Here is a 13189-nt window from a genome sequence, read left to right as displayed (position 1 = left end):
CTGCGAGTCATTTCACACCACTAACAACAGCAGCGCGCTATGGGAGCGCAAGCTGTTTAATTAAGCATTAGACTAATCTGCCTCTATTGAGCCAAACGTCTGTAGGACTCTGAGAGGGGGATATGAGATTTTAAATGTTTCGGGTCAAAATGAGAGCGTGGTCCCGTTCTCTTAAACTGCTGACCTGCATTTCAGTGTAAACAGGAAAATACCATCAACATGACCGGAAGCATCTTCTTTGTCTCACACGGTTAAAAAATTATTTTCATGATTTGTTATCACAACTTTTTTTCTTTTGTCAAATCAACTCACAAGATAATTAATGTGGTTCAGATAATGTTTTGAGTTTCTATTTATTAAAAAAATCTCCTTCAATGTATTAACAACAAAAAAAAAATTAATTGAACTCAAAATTTTAAGGCAACCAGGTAACTTACTCTTTAAATTAAACCAACAACATTTTTTTTAACAGTGCAGCTGTGTAAATGCAGTACCATTACAACGTGGACAGTCCTCCTTAAATGACCTGGGGTCAAGTGCTACAATGAAGACTAGAGAGATCAGCAAATCTCCAGTCTGTCCCTCTGATCTTTGATCTTATAATGTTACATGGTATTAGGGTCAAATTTGATACAAAGGTCAAATAACTGTCTAGAAGAGTCAACGTAGATCATGTAAGCATATAGAAAATTAAAGATATACTCAGATCTAATAGATTTACCTGCTCAAAAGTTAATCTTAGCATGCGGTGCTTCTGATTTCAAGCTCTGTCTGGGTGGGTGGACTAGGGTCAATGCAGGGCCTGTAGGAAGTGACTTCATCAGTGAAAAGATGTCAGCTTGTTTTGCTTTTTTCTTTTCCTGTTGTGTTCTGATAGGAACTTCCTCTCCAATGGGGGTGGAAGTAGGTGTCACTCTCCAATCCACCCACACCACAAGGGGAAATGTCCATCACACGCCCGACCAGCCTGACGATACAGTCAACACCAGGGTAAAGATGAGCAGACTTAGATCCCACGAGTGACGATTAATTAACATTCTGTCTCCGTACAGATGACACCAGGATGACCGGATCCATTTTTCTCTTTTTTATCTCCAAATGTTTCACGTCCATTCAGAAAAGTAGCGCGTTTGGAACATGCCTTCAGTGTCATTTCTGGGTGAACTATCACTTTAAAAGACACCGCAGATGGCGCTGTAAAGGGAAAAAGGTCTCCACAGCAAACAGTTTCTGTTGTTCACATATGTACAGTAGCCTCCCTCAATGGGCATTCATGATCTAAAGCTGCCGATGTTTGTGGTCTGGCTTCTTTCTTCCTGCAGAGTTAGTCACAGGAGCTCAGGTGGCCGTTTTCATAGAGTGACATAACAGCTCTGTGCCTCTCTTCCTCTCTTCGCTGATAGATTGGTAGGAGCAAGTGTCCTGCTGGCGAAGCCCCCAAGCCACAGGAAACCTCATCGGTTACAGTGTCTAACGAGGATGTGAGCTGTGGTGATGGCATATTAATGCTCGGGCCCCGATGGACAGCGAGAATAAAAAGACAACACGGCGATGATTCAATACGAATTGTTTCAGGTGAAACAATGGTCTCTGAGACTAGCCGTTCAAAGAGTGTGGGAGAGGTGAGTCCATCTGCACTCTGAGGTTTGAAATATTTGTCATTGTTTTTCAGTTAAATGCCTCTTTATTTTGGTGTATTGTCAGTGGGATTGAAGGTTCAACGCGTTCAAAGCTTTTTTCCTGTGCTAAAATATTTGAAAAGTTGAAGTTACATATTCACACAAAAATAAAAAAATATAAATATTGAATAAATTAATAAATAAAAAACAAAAATATATATATTTTCAACTATTTTAGCTCAAGGAATAAATGCATGTATGTATGTATGTATATATATATATATATATATATATATATATACACTGTATATATAAAGTAATAAAAAAATGGATAAATGCCCAAAAGGTTGAGCTGGTCCATGTTATCTATCGCTCATCAGCAACAGAAGTAATCTGAGAAAGAAACTTTAGCAGAGGCCTTTGAGGAGTTAGCCTCATTGATCCAATTAAACGATGCTCCCCAAACAAACTCCGTTTTGGCCTGATTTTGTTATAAATGACGTCACACCAGTTTGTTCTTTGATTTCGCATGAAGTTTATCTGACCTTTACTATGGTGTGAGGTCAATTACTTCAAATTCTTCACACGAATTGTGACCTGATCTGTGGCCTAGTGGACCCTAATACCATTCCCTCAGCTTATCCTGTCCTGTATCCATCATAAAAATGGCACACAAAAAAAATCAACAAATAATATTTCAAAATTCATGGTATGGTATCTGATTTAAATGCCACATGCAAAATGTTATTTAACTTTAAAAGTTAAAAGAGACTAAAGAGCCCCAAAATACAATATTTGCGAAGGAGAAACAATAAAGTACCAAATTTTAATTTCAAAATATTTTAGAGACGAGCAGTTATTGAGTTGTATTCTGCAGTCCTTCCTCTCTATCGGTGCCTTTTCATATTAATTTTTGTTCTTTTGGCACAAAAACTGTTTAATTAGCTTTGACTGAAGCACGATTGACCTCTCGTGTGGCCGGGGGAATGAGTCCTGACAGCACTGTGCAGGTGTGAAGTAAAACAGGAATCAGTGTAGCACCTCCGCTGGTGTGTCAAGAGCCTGCAAGTCAGGAGATCCCCATGGGGCAGAACAAGTGTGTGTATGTGTGTGTGTGTGTGGGAGAGAGACACGACTAGCACGAGGTCCTGTGGCTGACAGCAGCTCCCCTGCCAGGATGTGTAACCTCACACGGCCAAAACAGGAAGCCCTGCCACTCACTTAGTGATTGACACACTGGCGGAAGTTCATAAAGGTTCCAGAAGGGCTGTAGTCCATGTTCAAGGGTTGGTGACTGGGCCACCTGGTACAGTGCAATGAGGACGAGAGTGCTCTCGTTACATATAAGAGCATACTTGCCTGTCCGCCAGTCCTCCTCTGGGTCAAATAGTGCTGTGATAAATACTGTCATAAATACCCTCATAAAAAGAAAAGTTATATGTAAAATAAAATAAAACATTTGCATAAAATAAATCAATAATATTATTTCTCTATTTATAAGCATCTCGACACAGCAACAGCCAAACCTGTTTGGAAAAAAATAAACAAAAAGTAGAGCAAAACAAATCTAAACTACATTAAACAAACAAATAAATAATGAATAAAATTAATTAATTAATAAAATAATGGTGGAAATAAATAAATAAATACGGGGGGGGGGGGGGGGAATCCAAACAAAAAGCCTGGCAAAACAAAACAAACAAATATTTCTCTATTTTTTGAGCATCTCGGGAATGCAAAATTAGCTAATGAGTGAAGCAAACCTTGTTTAAAAAAAATAATCAAATGAAAAAAAACAAAAAGCAAAGCAAAGCAAATCAAAACAACAGAAAACAAATAAAAAACAAAACAAAAAAAGATAAAGAAAATGAATCAATAAAATAACGCTATAAATAAATGAAAAACAACACAAAAAGCACAGCAGAACAAAACAAACCAAAGAAAGCTATATTAGCTAGACCTGTTTGAAAGCGAGAAAACAAAACACAAAACTATGCAATAGACAAAAGAAAATAATAAACATTTGCAAATGGGTAGAGAGACTGGCAACATGACTGAAAAACAAAACAAGTGAAAAACAAAAGTACAGTGAGGCCTTTGAGAGTCAAAAGAAACTCAAAAGACGCTTTTTAAGCCAAATGAGATCAATATGTGGAGATCTCAGCGGCGGAGATCTGATCGGGTAAGAGCGAGAACAGGCTGTCGTCTCACAGCTGAGAGCGATCATGACTCTTGCAACTTGGGATGCGTCACTGTATGACACAATGCCGGTTCACACTAAACTGCCAATTATCAGCAAGCCTCGCCCTCCTCTCCTCACTTCTCTACACTTCAAACTGATTCACACCTCTGGGAATCTGGACATTTCCTTGTAAAGCCTCAAGTGTGAATTAAATTGTGCTATTAGATTTTTGTTTACAGTGTGCAAAAAAGCAATGATCAGAACACAGTATCTCAGACCACCCAAACGGACACAAAATATGTGAAGTTGAAGTATGATGTATTCAGGGGGAAGTAATTTTAGGAGTTTGTAATCAGAATCATGTTTAAAGTGTGATAAGTGTACTGCTAGTCTGACACTACAGATACAGACATTATTTTTTTGTCGGCCACCAGAGGGCTGCTGTCTTTGATGATCGCTCTGCTTCCTCTGAGTGTAACATGTTTTAAGTGAATATGGTTATTAATTACTTATTACAAATTATACATTTTTATTACCATCCTAGTGATTTCAAGATACTTCAAATGAATAATAGGTTGCCAACAACACTGAAGAATAACTAAAATGCTACTGTAGTGCTAGAAAAAGTAACTTTCTATACTATCTGTTGTTATATTATACATAAACCAATAATTATTTAAAAAATCCAACCTGAAATATGTCATTTTTGATAGTAACTTGTAGTGGTCAAGATTTTAATTCATCCCAGTTTTAGATTAATTCAGTTTTGTTCACTGATTCATTATCCCTTTCTGAAGGTTACAACATTAGTAAGTCAGTGAATCGTTCACTTTACCAATGTGTTATTTTACTACAAAAAAGGTAGTCACTTTAGCACCATTTTAAATTGATAGTTTGTAGCTTGACTAGTTTCAAGGTAGCTTTAACATTGCGTGAGAAGAAACCAACGTAAAAACAAAATAGTATTTATCGGCACTGGTACACATTTCTGAGCTCGGGCAAAAGGGTTTGGTATCATTTTAGTGTCAGGGGGAGCAAATTGATTTTCTTTTCAGATGTCAAATAACCTTGGATCCTTATTGATAGATGGGTGCAGAAGTGGCGTGAGGCCTTACCTGTCCAGAGAGGTGGACACTAGTGTCAGGACATCGCAGGTCTTCATTCAGGTTGTCATGGACACAGAGGAGGGACAGATGTCCTGCGAAGTCACATGACAGTCACAATTAATCAATGACCCAGAAAGGCAACAGAGACAAAGATTTGTGGTTAAAATATGCAAGATGTTACAAATAAACACCCGCTGCAAATTATAAAATGCTTATCAAACTGGATGTAACTCTTCCGTTCGAGTGTCTTGCCAAAAAAAGCGAAACAATCCATCGTGCAAGCTAATATTTCACTGCGCATCAATAAAGTGCAAGCTATATTTTTAAAACCTTTATCAAACGCCCTTAGAAAAAAAGACACAAAACATCTATATGGCATAAATTCCTCAAATTTATGGCCGACTTGTGTTTAGACGCTATGATAGTACTGTAGGGATGAGCACAATCTTTGCCTCCCATCCCAGAGGGCTCAGTCACCAATTGGTGGGGTCTTTGTGTGCCCATAAATCTGGGGACATTTCATAATACGCACTGAGTCATCAGGCCAGTGAGCGGCATGTACAGAGTATATACCAGGCTTTGTGCATCCGTGCTACGGTTTCATTCAAGAGTCACTTACTATTAAAGTGAGAAGTCAGATAAGTGCAAGAGAAGCTTATCCTTCACAATAAACAATCGCAGACTTCCACATTCAAAGAACAGTCGAGTTGTGTAAGTGGAGCAGACGTGTGAGAGCTCGGCTTCACTTTATGTCAAATCTCCCCATTACAGTACAAGGCAAGCAGTAACAGATCTCTTTGTATGTGAGAAATTCTACATTTGAGGATGTCCCAAAGGGAGGTTTCACCAGATTTAGCCAAGTAAACCCAATTTTGTCCCCAAAGAATAGTCCCCTCAGCACACAGAGCTGTCGTGGTGGGAAAGCGGCCTGCGTCAGGATTAATCTCCTGCAAAGGAGGGTGGGTCGGGGCAGCCAGAACTCATTTGGTGTGTTGCTATGAAATGGCTGCCCATCAGGAATATTTTCATCTATCACTGTCTCATCTACATGGGTGGAAATGGAGGTATGAAGGGCTGTAAGGAGAGAGGGAGGGTGAAAGAGGCGTCCAGAGGAGAGAGGTCAGTGCATTCAAGGAGTCCATCATTCTGATGTGTCAAGCGTCTCTTAACCGAGTTTGTGGAAGTGTTGGTGTGTGTGTTGTTCAGCGATATGAAGCTTAGCTTCACCATGCTGTTCTGAGATTTTTTGTGACTAATAAAATGTGAGAAAACACACCATTCCACAAAGTTACAAATAGCCAAAAAACAAAACAAAAGGAGGCACTAAATACAACGGCAAAAATAGTGATTGTTTCCGAATAGGTTTCTAAAACACTCCCCCCCTCCGCCATCATTCTGGGCTGTTACTTTCTCAATTGACAGTCTTACATCAGCACTTTAGAAACTTCAAGGTTTCAACACTGGCCCAAGATCTCAAAGTAGTTGATAAAACAGTACTAGCTGAGGTAAACAGCTAAGAGTAAACAGAGTGTAAAACCCAGAGGCAGATTTAGTTCTGGACCATCTGTTCAATTCATTGCGATCAGGCAGGTGAAATGGCAGATATCTGAGTGCGGAAATAAAGAATGAAATACCTGCAGGTGATCAAGAGACAATGAAAAGCTCAGTTTTGCTGCTGTTTCTTATCTGCTCTTATTGTTATTGGTGGTGACCAATACTGGATGATTGAGAAATAGTTTTTTTGAGACTAAAATGTTATAAAACAGATCCTGAATGCTGATTGGTTAATAATGGTAGCTTGTTTCCGCCAAAGAATAAAAAATAAAAAAGGTAAATGCGACTTTATATCACAATTCTGACTTTTTTTCTCAAAATTGCGAGTTTACATCTCGAGGTATAAAGTCGCAATTGCGAGTTATAAAATCAGAATTGCGTGATATAAAGTCGCAATCGTGTGTTATAAAGTCAGAATTATGAGATATATTTTTTGTTTTCCTTAGAATTGGACTTTATAACTCGCAGTTGCAAGTTTATATCTCACAGTTCTGAGAAAAGATGTCAGAATTGCGAGAAATAAACTCGTCATTCTGACATCTTTTCTCAGAATTGTAAGATATAAACTCGCAAATTGCGAGTTATAAAATATTTATATCTTGCAATTCTGAATTTACGAGACGCAATTGAGAGTTTACATCTCGCAATTCTGATTATATTTCTCAGAATTGCGTGATATAAAGTCGCAATTGCGTCTCGTAAATTCAGAATTAGTGAGATTTAAAAAAATCGCAATTATCTTTTGAAATGTTTTATTCTATGGTGGAAACAAGCTTCCATATTTAATAGAGCAATCTATGCTCAAAGTGTACGCTAGGGCATGCGTAGTGTGATGTAATTTCATTAGCATGTTGGTACGCAAGCAGCCAGATTTTTCTAACCACACATACTCTGTACGCTTAGCTTGCAGTGCCTTGAATTTTTTTCCGCTAATTAGTTTGTCTACAAGGTGGCATTACTGTCCCTGTCCGTTGTTTCACAACTGAAAAAGAAACGAAACGACAACAAACCACTGGAGATGCAACAACAACAGATAGCCGCACTAAAGAGCGCTAGTTTAAACTAGTACAAAGACATGTTACTGTTAATAACTTTTGTAGAGAAATAGAGCAGACACTGGACAAGGGTAAAATTTTCCAGTCAACATGTGTCAGCCGTCTGGGTTCGCACACGCTATCAAATGAACTTTGAAAGCTGTGCGTTCAGCTGTATGTGTACGCAAAGCATCCACTTAAAAAGTTAAGTATATTGTGTTATTTAGCTGCACCAAAAAACAGTGTAGTAACAGCTATGAAGCAAACCACCAACAATACATAAAAATAAGTTCTGTGAGGACTTATTGTACAAGGGACTATTGAGAAATGAGTAATCGAAAAAGTCTCTTAAAAAGTCTCATCTGTTTCTCAGCCCGATTTCAGTTTCTACATCTGCAAATGTCAATAAATGGACCTCAACATAAGCGGACATGAGGTATTCAATAATTTCATAAGACCTGGTAAACCTTCAGAGTTGTCAGGAAGTTTTTACTTTCTGGAAATATCTGACTGCGTTGTCTCGGCTTGCTCTCTCCAACTTTGAGAGAAGCCAGGCACTACAGGATAATCACAGTTTAATAGGAGCAAATATTGAAAGCAGGAGCTGACCAGCCAGATCCCCTTTCCTAGTGCTCTCTCCCAGTGCGCCCGAGAAAAACGCTAGCACATGGGTGCCTAAGAAATCGATAATTCCATGATATATCAATTAACGTAAAAAATAGAGGAAACTGTCGTATTGACGTTCGTTCATTGTTTGAGTTGGAATCGTCCAGTCGAAGTGTTGGAAACGCAGCTCTGTTGAAAAATCTGACAACCTTGTTCAATTCATGTACTGTATACCGATCTAGAGTTTCAGCATGAAAAATGAGACACAAAAACGTCCAAGACGAAGTCCAGATGAATGTATTGATGTCCTTTTTGTAATGTACAATGTGTTTTTTATGTACTTGTTCTTTAGATGAACTTGTGAGATACGCTTTCCCTCTCAGGCGTCCTATTTGCCATGCAGAGCTGTTGCATGCTGGAAGAGAGAAATGTCTATAGACTGGGGCCTCTTTCTAATGATTTCCCACACCTGCACATCTGCTGCCGTTTTAATTAATACTCTAAGGAGGTTTGTCACGAGTAATCAAAAACATTGTCACTTATGAAATCCTTCATTATAGAACAAAAATCAATACTTTACATGAGTAGAATGAGGGCGCTCATAAAGTAGCCCACATCACAATAAAAAAATATAATTAAGAAAAAGCAGGATAAAAGTGTAGAAAGACTTTATTTGGGGCGTTCGCCACTCCAGGGTTTTTTTCTTTTCTGTGAAGCAGCAACACGTGGTGAAGGGCTGGGCATCATTTTCATGCAGGCCTTGGTTCTTCAGCTTCATATGGGTGGAGGGGGGGGGGGCACGACAAAGGCAATAGTCGCATCAGCTCTCTTCAGCTCTGCAGCATCACCACAACCTCTCTCCTCGCTGATTTATGGCTCACCACTGACCTCTGAGGTCGTAACATGGTGATGGGTGACTGGCTCTCAACGGTAAGCTACTGGCACTTGACAAAGTGCCGAGAGCAGAATGAATTTACTCCTCTTTTCCTCAATCATCAACAGGCGCACGCCGGCTTTCTGCCCTGACCCCCTCTCATCCTGACTGCTATAACAAGATCTCCCATCTCATGGAGGAGCGAGGGAGAGGGAGGCTGAAAAATTTACTGTCATTCCTACTTTCCAATGAGCTCCGGTGAGCACTTCTTTCACCTTCAAGTTGCTTCGCGTGCTGGGGATAAGGAGGGGAGGGATGGTTGGTTGGGACGGGGGCGAATGCACTTTGATGCACCTGTCTAACTTTGGGTCATTCACTAGAGGTACTTCAATCTGCGTTTGCTTCCATCAACTTGATAACGGCACCTGAAAGCAAGTTAAATTTAATAAGCAAATAAATCTCCATAAACGTGGACGTTTTACGTACCTCGTTCATCAGCGGTGTCCACCATGGATGTGCCAGTTAGCCGCAAACAAATACTTACTAACGCATTCATTAACGACATATGCAAAAAATCCATTCGGTTACTTCGCCTTTTACTGTCGCTACACTAGCACTAGGTGGGGGATTGTAAATTTAGGCAATATAAAATGCATAATTTCCTAAACTAGGGTTTTAAATTATCCGGCAGTGCAAATGTTGGCCCATTGTGGCAGGCGAGACACAGTGGGTTATAATTGAAAATAAAAAAGCCATTTAAAAGACATTCAATAAGCCACTGGGAAATTGATCAGGCTATAAAATCTGTCGCTACCGGGGCGAGAGGCTGGCACTCTTGCAGATACGCTGCTTCGGTCCTGACACAGCACTATCCCTGCAGGCTTCACGGTCTGCATGCCGACATACAAACAAGGGATGCCGCGGAAGTACACTTCCCGACAGAGATGCTTTCCCTATGTCCTCAGGCATGCATTTAAATTGTGCGAAAAAACAACAACAATGCTGTAATACGTAGTGGAAGCTTCAGACTCGCTTTAGAAAAATTGGGGAAAAAATATTTCCCTCAGTAGCAAGTGGTAAAAAAATGACAGAAGAGTGCAAAACCGGGCACAAGTGCACGGGGAAGAAAAAAAATACCGCTCCTGCTTCTTTAACTTTCAATTCTGCCAAGCATCTCTGCTTCACAGCCCCTGGCTATTGCCTTTCTCAATCTGTCCCTGGGGAGGCAGGAGTTATGGGCCCTGTCGATTGAGGAGAAAGGGATGTTATTCCCCTGTCACCCTCACCCGGTCCGCCAGCAGCCCTGCCCTGATCTATGGCCACCGTGGCGGGGTAGAACTGTCTTGATGCACCATTGGTTTCCAGTGCTGTCACCCCCACCCCGACGCTCAAACTCATACTACCTTTACAACCCCCTCACGACCCTTTAAAACAGCCCCCTCTCCATGAGTCTTGTTGGGGAGTTCTCAGAGGGCCAGGAGTGTGACACGATGAGTTTGAGGAGGTCACCCCTAAAGGGACATGGTCTAGTTGGCGTCAAAAGCGGGATTAAGTGACACCTGGTGGGCGTTTACCTGAGATGGCAGACTGCACAGTGGTGTGGACAGCTGATCATGGCACTGAGAAACTGTGTCTAATGGAGATTGTGATCTTTGAGGATTTAAAGGAGAACTCCGGTCAATTTTAACATTGAGCTCATCTTTTTGTACATTTGGAGTGCTGTCAATACAGAGAACAACGACAAATATCGGTGTTACCTACACCGTGTTATCCTCTTTTTAAAATTTGCACCCTGTTGACTTCAATGGGGCAAGTTTTAAACCAGCTTTTAGCCTCTTAACATCCTTGATGTGTCATTACAAGTGCACAGAAAATGTGAGTGATTCCTTCAGAGTGAACACGAGTGAATCTGACTGCAGTAGATGTGAAAGATATGTATAAAAATGATGTTATTTAAGCCAGCGCAAATACCTGTGTTTACATCCTGTTTTCGGCTGAAGTCCAAAGTAGTCGATTGCCGAGTTCACGCGCATAGGTTTAAATAATTCAAGGGATCTGTTACCACTACATAATTATGACCGCCGCTAGCGTAGCTAGCGAAAGCGGTCATATAGGGATTGTCAAAGTTTTTTTTTTTTTTTTTTCCCGTCACCTTACTGAATTTTTCGTCAACGATACCAGGGACACCGAAGCACCAGGGAACATGAAATTTGGTGGGCATGTAGCCCCACTAGACTTCTAAGGAAAAATTTCGTTTGGTCCCGGGGGCCACTCCCCCCCCGCGCTGGGCCCCCCCAAACCCCAAAAAATGCAGTTTTTCCTAAATAACTACCTGAACCGTGGCACCGAGGATGAAGAAATTTTTATGGTATGTTGGTCTACTAGACTTTTACGGAAAAATTTCATTTGGTCCCCGGGGGCCACTTCCCCCCCCGCGCTGGGGCCCCTGTAAATTTTTCATCAACGATACCAGGGACACCGAAGCACCTGGGAACATGAAATTTGGTGGGCATGTAGCCCCACTAGACTTCTAAGGAAAAATTTCGTTTGGTCCCGGGGGCCACTCCCCCCCCGCGCTGGGCCCCCCCAAACCCCAAAAAATGCAGTTTTTCCTAAATAACTACCTGAACCGTGGCACCGAGGATGAAGAAATTTTTATGGTATGTTGGTCTACTAGACTTTTACGGAAAAATTTCGTTTGGTCCCCGGGGGCCACTTCCCCCCCCGCGCTGGGGCCCCCGTAAATTTTTCGTCAACGATACCAGGGACACCGAAGCACCGGGGAACATGAAATTTGGTGGGCATGTAGCCCCACTAGACTTCTAAGGAAAAATTTTGTTTGGTCCCCGGGGGCCACTCCCCCCCCCGCGCTGGGTCCCCCCAAAACCAAAACAATGCAGTTTTTCCTAAATAACTACCTAAACCGTGGCACCGAGGATGAAGAAATTTTTATGGTATGTTGGTCTACTAGACTTTTAGGGAAAAATTTCGTTTGGTCCCCGGGGGCCACTTCCCCCCCCCCCGCGCTGGGGCCCCCGTAAATTTTTCGTCAACGATACCAGGGACACCGAAGCACCAGGGAACATGAAATTTGGTGGGCATGTAGCCCCACTAGACTTCTAAGGAAAAATTTCGTTTGGTCCCCGAATGCCACCCCCCCCCGCGCTGGCCCCCCCCAAACCCAAAAAAATGCAGTTTTTCCTAAATAACTACCTGAACCGTGGCACCGAGGATGAAGAAATTTTTATGGTATGTTGGTCTACTAGACTTTTACGGAAAAATTTCGTTTGGTCCCCGGGGGCCACTTCCCCCCCCGCGCTGGGGCCCCCGTAAATTTTTCGTCAACGATACCAGGGACACCGAAGCACCGGGGAACATGAAATTTGGTGGGCATTTAGCCCCACTAGACTTCTAAGGAAAAATTTCGTTTGGTCCCCGGGGGCCACTCCCCCCCCGCGCTGGGCCCCCCCAAACCCAAAAAAATGCAGTTTTTCCTAAATAACTACCTGAACCGTGGCACCGAGGATGAAGAAATTTTTATGGTATGTTGGTCTACTAGACTTTTACGGAAAAATTTCGTTTGGTCCCCGGGGGCCACTTCCCCCCCTGAGCTGGGGCCCCCGTAAATTTTTCGTCAACGATACCAGGGACACCGAAGCACCGGGGAACATGAAATTTGGTGGGCATGTAGCCCCACTAGACTTCTACGGAAAAATTTCGTTTGGTCCCCGGGGGCCACTCCCCCCCCCCGCGCTGGGCCCCCCCAAACCCAAAAAAATGCAGTTTTTCCTAAATAACTACCTGAACCGTGGCAACGAGGATGAAGAAATTTTTATGGTATGTTGCTCTTAAGGGCCCACATCAACCTAGCCCATAATCACTCATTTGTGATTTGCGCCCCTCCCATAAAAAATGAAAATGCAATATTATTCTGCTTTAATCGCCCCTATCTTCAGTGGAGATGTTCAGAACTGCACCATATTTCATGTGTATGATTAACTTGACATCCTCTGGGGGTATCCTCTGCTAAGTTTTGTAGAATTTCATCCATGGGGGGGTATAAAATAAATTCATTTATGTGCACATTTAGTGACTGTACACTCATCGGCCTGTAGATGGTGCTGTTGAGCGAAGGGTTGCTGGTTTAGGATGATACTGTCACACACACACATGCAGGAATACAAAGAAACGCAAGCATGCACACACACTGACAT

The 13189-nt window shown here is 41.7% G+C and overlaps 1 protein-coding gene across 2 annotated transcripts in view; it reads right to left on the bottom strand.

Moving 5' to 3' along the window:
* LOC308701723 (adhesion G protein-coupled receptor D2) overlaps window positions 1-13189 on the bottom strand; it is an 83741-nt gene that overhangs the window by 7796 nt on the left and 62756 nt on the right. For both annotated transcript variants that reach the window (XM_081384143.1, XM_081384144.1), the window contains one exon: window positions 4917-4999. In XM_081384143.1, coding sequence (XP_081240269.1) covers window positions 4917-4999 — 83 coding nt within the window. The remainder of the gene's footprint in view (window positions 1-4916; window positions 5000-13189) is intronic.

Source organism: Scardinius erythrophthalmus, assembly GCF_964197995.2.
Source record: "Scardinius erythrophthalmus genome assembly, chromosome: 14".
Lineage (NCBI taxonomy): Eukaryota > Metazoa > Chordata > Actinopteri > Cypriniformes > Leuciscidae > Scardinius > Scardinius erythrophthalmus.
Note: the sequence above shows the minus strand (reverse complement) of the source record. Positions and strands in the feature narration are given on the sequence as shown.